Source organism: Balearica regulorum, chromosome 1 (assembly GCF_011004875.1).
Source record: "Balearica regulorum gibbericeps isolate bBalReg1 chromosome 1, bBalReg1.pri, whole genome shotgun sequence".
In the NCBI taxonomy this organism is placed as follows: Eukaryota; Metazoa; Chordata; class Aves; order Gruiformes; family Gruidae; genus Balearica; species Balearica regulorum.
Window position 1 is genome coordinate 127284247 of NC_046184.1, and position 12419 is coordinate 127296665.

Genomic DNA, 12419 nt, shown 5'->3' on the forward strand with positions numbered 1-12419 from the left:
TCTTTCCTTTTTCCTCCACATCAGCTGTCTTCAGGGAGAGATTAGCAGTGATAAAGAGAAGGCAAAGAGTTCTAGAAAGTTGTTCTTGCCTTTTTAGAGGTAGCTTTTTCACCAGGTTTGTCCCATAGTGCTTACAGGAAGGGACTAAAACACAAAATGGCTGAAAAAACCTGAAAGCTCGTCTTTCAAGTACAAAATTCTTTACCAGCACACCAAAGCTTTCCTGGTTCCTCACGCAGAATAATGGGAGGATTAGAGCCTGAGGATGAATGTCAGCTGCACTTGAACGTTGACCTCTGGAGTGGTTCAGATGCTGATATTGTAGATCTGCATTGAGTTGCACTTTGAGGCTTTCTAATCATTTACAGCATAGAAGGCATTTCAGAGGTAGGGTTGCACACAGGTGAGCAATTTCTGTTACTATAGGATCAACTTGGTGAAGAACGCTTTCCAACAAGCTGGACAAAATAATGATAGTGGCACATAAGCTCAGAAAAACTCAAAAAATTCAGATCCACATACACATGGTAATGATCTACAGGAGAGAAAAGCTAGTAACTTCCATCAAGATGGTCAAACTAAAAGGAACATTTAAGCAAAAGTGTTACTGGAAGAATACTGTGTCCCTGAGTGAGGTCTCAAGCTGGTTGAGATCCAGAAACCACATGAAAGCAGTACCTAAAATGCTGTCTCAGCATAGTTTTCCACAATTAATGTGTATCAGTGGTTCCACAGTTAATCTGTAGATTAATCACTTACTAGTGTGTATTAATAACTTAGCACTATAGAATATAGTCCCTAGATTCTAGAAGAAAGTTCCTCTAAGCAGCATTCCCAAAATAAATTAGTATGATTTATTTTGAATTTGCATTTCAAAATTCTATCAATAACAGTTAAGAATTTAATGTTCATTTTAAGAATTTAATTTTCTTTTCCTACCTGTGACATCTCCTCCTGTTCCCACTTTATCTGAAGTTAAATTATTCTCCCTCTTTGATAGATTCTTTATCAGTCCAAGTTAAAGCAGCTGAGGAAGAGTTACCAGTAAGAGCTTAAATTTATTTAGCAGTAAAAATTAAATGTTCCAATAAAGCTTTGCAATTGTTCCTTTGTCACACTGGCAGAAGGGATATGATCCTCATGAAAAAGTGCAAACTGCTTCTAGCATTAGCAGGAAGATGTACGTTGTTCAGCTCTGTGAGAGCTGGCTCCAGAAAAGGGAAATTCAGGTAACTTATTTTTAAATTGTATGGAATCGTAATGTCAGATAGGAGAAAATACAGTTATACAGAGAGAGCGCCACATGAACTGTAGAAGTAAAACCATTTGCTGATACTTTGTCAGCCAGTAGTCCAGGATATTTTATTTTACATCTCAGTATGATAACATTAGATCGCCACGGTCTGCAGGTGAAAGTGTGATTAATGATCTATTGAGCACTAAACAATGCAGAATTTGTCCACTGTTATCGCCCTTAAAGAAATACCTGTGGAACAGAAATTTATTTGTTTGTGCATCATGAGTATTTGCTGTGCTCACTCTTCAATAGATTTCCTTACATATTATGTATTCTGTATCAATAAAGTGTAGTGTACATTGGCAAAATGCCCTGGACTTACTATGTTTCCTGTTATCTGAGCATCTCAAAATGTTATTTAAACACTGACCCTCACAACATATCTTGTAATGTGAAAAAACATTATAATTTCAAATAGACAAAGAGATACTCAGAAAATGTGAATGATTGATTCCAAGTTAGGTAGCAAATACTACGACTGAAGAAAAATCTGTTATTCACATTCATGGAGCTTCTCCAAACATTGTATTTCTTACGTTGTATGGGATTGGGGATTGTTGAATTGTGTTGGGTTTGCGTGGCAAGGTTTTGGTAGTGGGGGGGGCTACAGGGGTGGCTTCTGTGAGAAGCTGCTAGAAGCTTCCCCTGTGTCTGATAGAGCCAATGCCAGCCTGCTCCAAGATGGATCCGCCGCTGGCCAAGGCCAAGCCCATCAGCGCCTCTGTGATAACGTATTTAAGAAAGAGAAAAACAGGGAGAGCTTTTGCAGCCAGAGAGAGGAGTGAGAAGATATAAGAAACTCTGCAGACACCCAGGTCAGTGCAGAAGGAGGGGCAGGAGGTGCTCCAGGTGCCGGAGTAGAGATCCCCTTGCAGTCCATGGTGAAGACCATGGTGAAGCAGGCTGTCCCCCTGCAGCCCATGGAGGAAGGATGAGGGGGTGTAGCGATTCCACCTGCAGCCCGTGGAGGACCCCATGCCAGAGCAGGTGGAGGCACCTGAAGGAGGCTGTGACCCCATGGGAAGCCCACGCTGGAGCAGGCTCCTGGCAGGACCTGTGGATCCGTGGAGAGAGGAGCCCACGCCAGAGCAGGTTTGCTGACAGGACTTGTGACCCCGTGGGAGAGACCCACGCTGGAGCAGTTCATGAAGGACTGTCTCCCGTGAGAGGGACCCCACGCTGGAGCAGGGGAACGATGAGAGGAGTCCTCCCCCTGAGGATGAAGAAGCGGCAGAAACACCGTGTGATGAACTGACCGTAACCCCCACTCCCCGTCCCCCTGTGCCGCTGAGGGGGGAGGAGGTTGAAGCCGGGAGTGAAGTTGAGCCCGGGAAGATGGGAGGGGTGGGGGCAGGTGTTTTAAGATTTGATTTTATTTCTCATTCCTCTACTCTGTTTTGCTTAGTAATAAATTAGATGAATTCCCTCTCTAAGTTCAGTCTGTTTTGCTCGTGATGATAATTAGTGAGTGATCTCTCCCTGTCCTTATCTCGACCCACAAGCTTTTCGTTGTACTTTTTCTCCCCTGTCTAGTGAATGAGGGGAGTGATAGAGCAGCTCTGGTGGGCACCTGGCCCCCAGCCAGGGTTAACCCACCACATGAATGAAGAACTCTTGCAATACATTTAATGACACCATCATTCCCATATTTCAGCACTTTCTCTTCTTTTTAGATTTCATAACAAGATGTTCAGTTGTATGTTTTGTATTTTGTTGTCTATATTTATTTTCTATGTATATCACAGTATGTACTCTGACGTTTAGTTAATAATACAATACCTTACTTATGAACTTAAAGCTTTATCACACAGATTTCAGATAACTTAATTTCCCCCTGCTTATCTCCCGAAACATTTGTAAACAGCTACATTTTAAAAATATTAGCTTTAAAAGTTCTCAGCATCACAGGAATGTCTTGTAGCAGAAGCTGGTATATTTTTCTTTTTTTTTTTAATGGATTTTTCATTTTAAACCCTTAAAACCTTCTTCCTGTGAATATAAATGTTCACACTTATACACATTGTGTGACTCACTTCCTCTGATGTGCCTCCATTTTCCCTCAACGTGAAGCCTTCAGCTAACACATTCTTAAAAGAGTACCATAACGTCTGTCCTGCAACAAAGCTCATATGACAACTGGAGTTGGTCAGTCCACTGTGGCTGATGCCACTAGTTCCTAAAAATGAGTCCCCAGACTAGATTGGGGGCCATCTTACCTACCTTTAATTGTCTAAAATTTAGGCTCATGTAAAATTAAAATTGTATAAGCTTTGAGTAACTTACCATAGTCAAGAGAAAAAAAAATTACTCTGACCTTGAATCGGATTCCACAGATATGTACAGACTGGGGAGGGAGGAATTAAATTCCAGAAATGCTTGTCTTCACGTTTTGCAGAGGGAGTGTAGTTGCCTAACTCCTGGGTGTCTAGATGGAAATAAGATGAATCCCACCTTTAGCATTTCTTCGATGAATAAGAAGCTTTTGGTTATACCACTATGTGCTTGGGTTTATATCATAGTAGAACAGAGAAAAACATTAAATATATTTTTAATTTTTTAATTTTATTAAAAATTTTTTTGGTTTTGATTATCTTTTAGTATTTCAACAGTATTTTGTTGTGTTCCTACTGTGCAGTTTCCCATTTGCACTTAAATATATTTCTGCTTACTTCATGTTCTGTTCTCACACTCAGTATGGAATTAAACATATTTGGATGACACGGACTAAAAAGAAAGCATCTTTATTTTGGTTTTGTGCAATAATTTCTTGTTCAATATACATATTTTTGTGTCCCCTGTAATTTTGTGCAATTTATCTTATCACGTGCTGGATTTGATACACAGTTTTATTCTTCATTTTTAGACCTTCTTTTCTCTATTCTAACCTCATAATTTTGAAGTAATTAGAAAGCCAAGTAGAGTGAAGCTTATTGATACGCTGCAGAGTTGCCAATGTAAATGAATGTTTATTGCATGTTAGATGTATCAAAATATAAAATGCAAAGTACTAGATATTTTCCAGTGGGTGTATTAGTATGCTTATAGATAAGGAACAAATTTCTGTAGGCTGAAAGAATTATGTGTCAAAAGATTTCTGTGCATCATACAAGTGCCAGAAGATTCTTCATAACTAAAACTTAATTCTTTATGCAGGTCAATAAAATACTGTATTTTTTCATGTAGTCTGGACATTTCTCTAAATCATAAAATCTGATTTTGAATAATACTTCTAATAGTTTTCCCTTGAGATATTTTTCATATCTATGCTTGTGTTCTTATTTTTTGTAGATTAAAAAATGCACTAGGCATTTACACAAGTGGATGAATCTAGCTTTGGCTCCTACTTCTCAGGATACCATGCAAAAAATGCAAAAAGTTAAATATACGCAAATAGACTTAAGCCTTTTTAAAAACAAAACAAAACAAAAACCAAGGAAAAAACCCCTCACTGTGTATTTGCAGAATGCTGTTATTAGAGCATTGCTATGTATTTATAGGAATTCAGTGGACTGTAGTTAAAAATGTGCCTTTAATGTTTTAAAGGAACTGCATGTGAAAAAAAGTGTTATACCTGATTCTGTAAAAGCAGATATTAGTCATCGTGTTGCACACTGAATATTGAATTAGAACAATGCTATAAAGCATATCTTATGATAGAATTGTGCTCTAAAGAACTGGATAAAATATTTTTAGTTTAAGTAAGTTTATTCCATTTCCAAGTTCTGTTGGATAAATGTGATGCTATTTTTGAGCTAAAAGTGATAAATAGGTCAATACAGTATTTTCTAGGTAAAAGATTTTCTGTTTCTTATTGTCTTTTTTCTAAGTTTATACTGATTTAATGTATATTGGTAGTATATTTAGATATGATATCTATGTAATTTTTTTTTTAGTTTAACAAAAGAACAACAAATTCTTTCATCAAAGTTGTTTTAAATTTAAAGAGTGGCCTAACCACAAGCCATGTTTATGTCCATGTAGAATAAAGTTGGGAAAGAGCTCGTGTTTGCTGTTTTGAAGCTAAGTGTGTCTCTCTCTGCCTAAGAGGCCCCTGGGGACACGTTCTAATACAGGATAAGCAGTGCCATGATGTGGAAAATTCTTTTAGATGGCAACAGGTGCATCTGAGATAAAAATCCAGTCCATTTTTAAGTTTGGAAAAATTGGTGGATGACTTTGTAGTGAGGCATTCAATAGCTTTCTCAGTTTTTGAATTGAAAAAAGATCTAAGAATAAATTCCTGTTTTCATTAAATGCTTGGGAAAAGCAAGTAAGATGTCAAAGGACTAAAGAGATGATAGACATATAGTAGCTATTGTGAGATTTGACTCTTATGGAGGTTTCTGTTGGTGGGTTGGTTTTGTTGGGGTTTGTTTTGTTTTGTTTTCTTTTCTTTTCTTTTCTTTTCTGAAATGGTTGTCCTCACCTGTACTCTTGACTGAATTTTTCTGTTCTTACTCTGCTGCAATTTATTTATGTGCTTGTCGAAAAACATGTTAAGTTTGTCCCAGTTGGCAAAGCTTGTGTTAATTTTTTGTTTCTTTTCTTACTTCAGGTAGTGTTCTAGGGTTTAGGATGATAGCATTATTTATCGAGGAGTACAACCTCTTCAGGACAGCAAACAAGATTTGAAATAGAGATTAGGACTTAGAAATTTCATGACCTCCTCTGGTAAAGTTATGATAAATTACAACTTGAGAAATTATATCTGCTAAAATCTAGTATCTTAGTCTCTGTCTAAATAACTATAAAACTAGTCAGAAAATCTATCTAGAAATATCCAGATCACAACAGATTTGTAGACTAAACATGGTGTGCATCAAATTGCATTCATTCCACTTGAAGTAACAAAATTATCAAACAACTTTACTATATATTTTCTGAGCTTAAAAAATTACTCAGTTACCATGCTGATTTTAAACAAATATGCATGTAATACAATAGCTAAGCAGTCTTGACAGACTCATTTTAATGAACAGTATGTCGTACTTACCTGCTCACATTTCTAAATCCATGTTTAGCCCAAGTTCGATGTAACAAATTGGTGAGCATGTTTGACACCTACATTGCACATGAAGGCTGATAGAACACAGGTATACTTTAATGTTTTTTTCAGCACCAGGATTGCTGGAGCCTTTAGTATTCTTTCCCAATCTATGATTTAGATCTTCCCCAAGGATAAGATAGCCTTTGTATTTAAAAATTGTGTTTTATCATGTAACTGATAGTGATCTTTCTTGTAATTTATCGCATTCATATTAAAAAACAAAAAAACCCAAAACATGCACACAAGCTTCTCTGTTATTAGGGTTTAAGGTGTTGAATGCTATCCCCAAAGGTTTCAAGCCATAAAACTAATAATTAAATTCATTAAACTATGCAATGGCCAGGAACTATTTTGTGATTTCTAAAAATAAACACATTTTCCCACTGTAGTGTTAATGACAAATAAGAAAACAGTCTGTCATTAAAACAAATCAGGGAATTCTGATTTTTTTTTTTTAACTGTGCATGTTTCAGGCATAGTATTTTCAAAGAAGTACTTTTGCTTAATTTTTTACTAAATGAATTCCAGTTATTGCTTCTGAGGAGAAAAGATAAAAAAGGAACCCTACCTGCCAAACATGCAGTGCGAGTTCTGTAGCCAATGTATCGGCAAACTTACCTTGACTGGTACATGAAAATTATATAGTCTGTCTTTGTTACATTTTTATTTAATGATTAAGATTTGTTTTCTTCCTAAGAGTTCTGCATTTGTCTATTTGTACTTGTGTAGGGTTTGTGAGCGTGAAGCTGCACTGGAATCAGCCCTAAGAATGTTGCAGCAATTCTACCTGGATCTCGAAAAGTTCCTTGCTTGGCTTACAGAAGCTGAAACAACTGCGAATGTCCTGCAGGATGCTACGCACAAAGAAAAGACACTAGAGGATGCCAAAATGGTTCGGGAGCTCATGAAACAGTGGCAGGTAAGCCAAGCGCTTCAGTTTGGAATCATGTCAGGTATCCAAAGTGATGGGTTTTTTTCCAGTGTGCAGCTACTCAACAAAACTGGAATTGATTTGAAAAAGAGAACTGGTTCTGCTACTAACCTTTAAGGGTTGCTTTGGAAATCGTTGCAGGGATCTAATGTGAGTCACATCATGATTCGGTCTGACATCTTTCAGCATATAACATATTTGAAAAACTGTCTTAAAATGTACAGAAAGGAAACTTTACTGAAATGGGCACGTAGATTTTTTTTTTTAATCACATAAAAATGAATTACTCTACCAAGCTACAGTCTTGAATTGATGTGAGAGTTTATTAAGCATTTCTGATATTTATAGAAGTTACATAAATTGTATGAAGTTTATTCTCTGTAGCTTAAGTGAATTAGTTTTCCTCTATTACTTTCAAATACATGAAAAATGTTAATTTGGTAATTGGCTGATTATTGTCAACATGGTCTATTGCGATAATAAAAAGAGATAGCGATTAAAATTTTCATAGTTAATAGCTGGACAGTTTTCAGACAGTTATTTTCCTCTGGAAACAAATTTTCTTAGAGAGAGAATGCTGTATTTAGTGTTCTGGGGAATCTCAAGAAGAAAGAAAAATAATTAGTTGAGATGGTGCAGTTGAAATATGTTGGTTTACTTTCATTGTGCTTTCTTCATTACAGTTATTGAGAGGAATAAACATGTGTCTATGTGAAGTCTTAGATTTCTTAAATATGAAGTTGGTTGGCTGTGTGGAAGGAAGAGCCCTTTTTTCCAATAGTCCTTGCTAGTGCATGTCTTTCATGTTGACAGAAAGTTGAAAACTGGAAATTCCAGATGCTGAAGGCTCTATGCCTTAATTTACTTCTGAAAAACATACTGTGAAAAATTCTAGTTGTAAGTGGTTATATTGAGTAAGTACATTGTATGGAAATACTGCTACTGTCTTTTGGCACTACTGTATTAATACATGGTTTTAACTATTTGACTGAACTGCTGCTAAATTCCATTATACTATACTCTGAAATTTACAGTTGTTGCACTGGACAAAAGTGAAGTCTGAACCACATTTTTAATCTGTCTTTATGCTAATTTGATGTTCTAGTAATATACTTTAAGTCATCATGTGTTTCTGAATTCAGTTGCATGATCCTAGAGAGCAGATTTGAATGGAAGATAGTTCTAGACTGAGTGGTCAATTTTCAATATAGGCTATCTTTTTGTATTCTCTAGATTAGGTTTTTGGTTGTAATGGTGCTAAAACAATTGAATTATCAAGTATATGCATGAGTTATTTTTTAATGTGATCATTGAAAAATGGATTATTTGGCAAAATATAGATACCTAAAAACTTAGGTCAAGTGCTTCATTTTTAACTGTAATAGAGCTTTGTAGATCTGGTTATATTTTCAACTAGTATCTTGGATTTTATTTAATTTCCATATAAGAACCATCCAGAGCTATAGATGAGAGGCAAAATAAATGCGTACAAGTCCTTCCCTCCATAAATAATTAATGAAACCCATACAAATGTCCATCATGTGAACAATTACTTTGAACTGTAAGCTTTCTTCTAAAGATTTTTCTGCACTTCGATTGAGATGTAAGATTAAATTTTCAGTTCTTCTCTCCATTTTTTTGGTATTTAAATACCAGATCTTCTAAGACAGGAAGGGTAAAAACTGTTGTAGAATCTCTATTTGTTTCACTTCCAAAAAGCAAACATCATTCTGTCTACATCATCTTGGCTGTACAAGAGAAATTCTTACATCTTAAGAAGAAACATTAGTATGCAGAGGCAAAAAAGTGGTTGTTACATTGTTTTTTGCTCCTGAAAGATTCATACGTACCTGTCCACCAACAGGACCGTAACTGTAGACTTTAGTTAGAGTTGATGATTGCAGGAGGAAGTATTTTGATAATGAGTCTTGTTGTGGGTTTTTTTCATTTGCATCTGCATGCTGATCTGTCTCTAAGTAGATGGACTTGGTTTTCTTCCTGGGCCTACCACTGTTTGTGTCAGCCTCTTTATACCATTTGTAAGCCTTGAAAAGAAGTAACATAACAAGCACAAGTGGATTTTCAAATGCCCTTCTCCTGAAGGGAGTCTGATGGATATCTTTCTAATTTTTCTAAGAGCTGGAAGAATCATCTTGTGGTTTTTTTTCCCCTTCCTTCCTCAAGTAGAAGAATAGTTCCTTATTTCCACTGGAATAAGGAAAGTTCTGTTTAAGTAAACAGAATAGGGCTTCTTTTAGAAATCATAATTGGGAAAGACCATTTTTTTTTGTGTAATTTTTTAAGAACTACAGTAAAGTGGCCATTCAAGATTTGCATCTTCTTACATTTCATTAAATTATCATGGATTTGAGACATAGTCATTAACTACAATTAATTTAAAAGGATGTATCTTTTTATGAGTGTGTGTTCTTAGTAATTAGAGGATTGTTTTTAGTTAGTTCTCTTACTAGAACAGCAAATGCTTTAGGTTCAGGAAAGTTAACTGTAAATTATTTGAACCAAGCAGCACACTTGTTTGCTCAGTAATACAATGTGTTAACACGTGTGAAGCTGTTGCAGTGACCACAGGTTTCTCTGGACACTTTACCTTATTCTCAAGTGATAAACGGTGCTTTTGTAGCAATTCACCATTACTGGAGGGACATGTGCAGACAAAAACACAAACTCACATAAACTTCTGTTTCTCCACTAGTACCTGATAGATTATTCTGATGACGTGTATGTGAGTTTCATATAAAGTGAATGGACAATGCTAGTAAAAGTCAGTTGGAAACAAAGTATGGGAATAAATTAGTGGAAGCCATGGCTACAGATAAACTAGCAAGTTAAATATGTCCTTGATCGATCCTTCTCTGGCGCTGAGGCCAGCTATAAGGAAAAAGCTACATCCATGTTTATGAACTGTTCTACAGTTCAAGAAGTCAAATATTATGCTATGGTTCTTATAGAAAACTTTTCATTAAAAATAAATAATTTGAGTGACCTGAGGAAATTATTCAAAAGCAAAAAAAACCCACCCCTAAATTTATATAATAGTCTGAGAGTGCTTAGCTGTAAAATTTATTAATTCATTAAGTTTGGTAATATTTGCAATAGTCATAACACAGTGCTCCATTATCAGTAGTCTTCAGTGTAAAAGCTTTCTGTTCAAATAGGTACAGTTTCCTGGTAGTGATGCAAATAGTGCCCATCTATGTTGCTACAAAACTGGATAATGGAGCAAATGTTAAGGATTTTTACTACTTAAAGTACAATTTTGTCAATAAAACCATTTTAGTGATGTCAGCTGAATGGTGCAGAAAGAGAGTATGGCTTTTCTTCTGTTCTTCAGTTATTGCTGCATTGATTCTTCCACTCCTCATATCCTGCTTGTAAGATTTCTCTCTCATAGTTCACTTTGATGCATAAGGATGAAAAGTAAGAACATGACAAAAGCCTAGCCCTTTGTGCACAGCTTATGCATATAAAAGATTCAAACAAAAAGGAGTCACCGAAATTTCAGAAATATGCATTTACATACTTTGTGGAAAGGGGTTATTGCTCACTAGTCCATATCGTCAGCCCCATAAACCATAAATAGTGATAAGGCTTTTTTTTCACTCTGTACAGTGGGCCAGAAATGCTCTTACCCTATAAAACATATCGGGCAATGACTTGTATCTCAAGAAATTTGCTGTGTAAATTGTACATGTATAAAACCAGACCCTACATCCTTAATATGTTTTTTTAACATCCAGTGTATGTAGTATAACCACAAGCCCTGCCCCAGCATAGAAAAGACCCTGAATACTTTCAGCTAGGATTACAGCTTTCCAATTAACTCCCCCCCCCCCCGCATGAAGTCATATTTTTTTATCTCTCATCAGCCAGGTTGAATTTAGATCTTAGGAGGTAAAACAAAATGGTAGTTTCTGATTAGAGCTCACTATCTCACAAGTCTTTTGAAAGAAACTTCAGCTACTTAGGTTTATAGAGTTCACAGAAGTTATGGTTAAATATGACATATGGAGTCTCTGTCTTGTTCTTTACACAGTTGCATGGACTTGGATAATGTGAAAATACTTGTTAGGAGTCCTGAAATGTTGCGGTTCTGTTGTAATCTGGTATTTTTAGGCAATAGGTATAAAACAGTATTTTGATAAAGAATTCTCTACACAAATAATGAAAAAACCTACATTCCTGAGTTCAGTAGTAGCTTTAACTCCTTGTCACTAAAAATGTTTGTCTCTCCTTTAGTGATCCACCAGTTTTCTGCTTTACACTCTCAAGCTATAATTTATTTTTTTTTAAACAACTAGGAAAAGAATGTCTTGCTATGCAGAAAATGTTTTATATAGTAGAAGTTGCTTGTGTAGGAAAATCTCACATTTTTGGGTGTTTCTTTTGCTTTTCATGTTCAGAAACCATTAGCACAAATGTCACTAATAAAGATTAATCTTCCCCTAGTACTTAGCAGTTCATTTGGTAGCAGAAGGAGAAGGGTGAGACTTACATAACTGCACATTCTAATTACCTGATGATGTAATTATATTAAACTGTTGCTTTATAAACATGCTGTTTGTTTATATAAGCATGTATTTGCATGCATCATTTGTCTGAACTGACAGCAATGTAATCGCTGAGGTGATTCACGCAGTTAGAATATTTTCTGGAGAATTTTCAAGGATACAAACCAGTTACTTCAAGGAGTTGTGTAATTATGTGCTGCTTTTTATTGTCTAGTTGAAATACATCATATGTCCCCATGAGGGCTGATTTGATAAGTAACCATATGAGCGAGATGAAAATAATTAATTTTACTTTCTGCTTTCATACTTCCAGTGATATGAACTCTCAACTGTGGTAATTACTTCTCTGGTTTGTCTTTTTAGCAATAATTGTATGTGACATTTTATACAGCTTATGTAATATTAGATATAATTTTGAAGCTAGTGTGGATTTATCCTGTTATTTGTGAATGCAATAATTTAATATTAAGCTTGTAAATTAATTTAATCACAGGATTTTTTCCACTGAAATTTGGTAAAGAATACTGCATGTGACACCTAGTTAAACAATACCTGGAGAATGCTTTGTACCATGTACACAGGTTACCAAACGTATCTGAAATAATCTATGATGAC

The 12419-nt window shown here is 35.7% G+C and overlaps 1 protein-coding gene across 8 annotated transcripts in view; it reads left to right on the plus strand.

Annotated features, from left to right (window-relative positions):
* Window positions 1–12419, plus strand: part of DMD (dystrophin) — a 1320554-nt gene that overhangs the window by 1057578 nt on the left and 250557 nt on the right. For all 8 annotated transcript variants that reach the window (XM_075774516.1, XM_075774534.1, XM_075774546.1 and 5 more), the window contains one exon: window positions 7074–7263. In XM_075774516.1, coding sequence (XP_075630631.1) covers window positions 7074–7263 — 190 coding nt within the window. The remainder of the gene's footprint in view (window positions 1–7073; window positions 7264–12419) is intronic.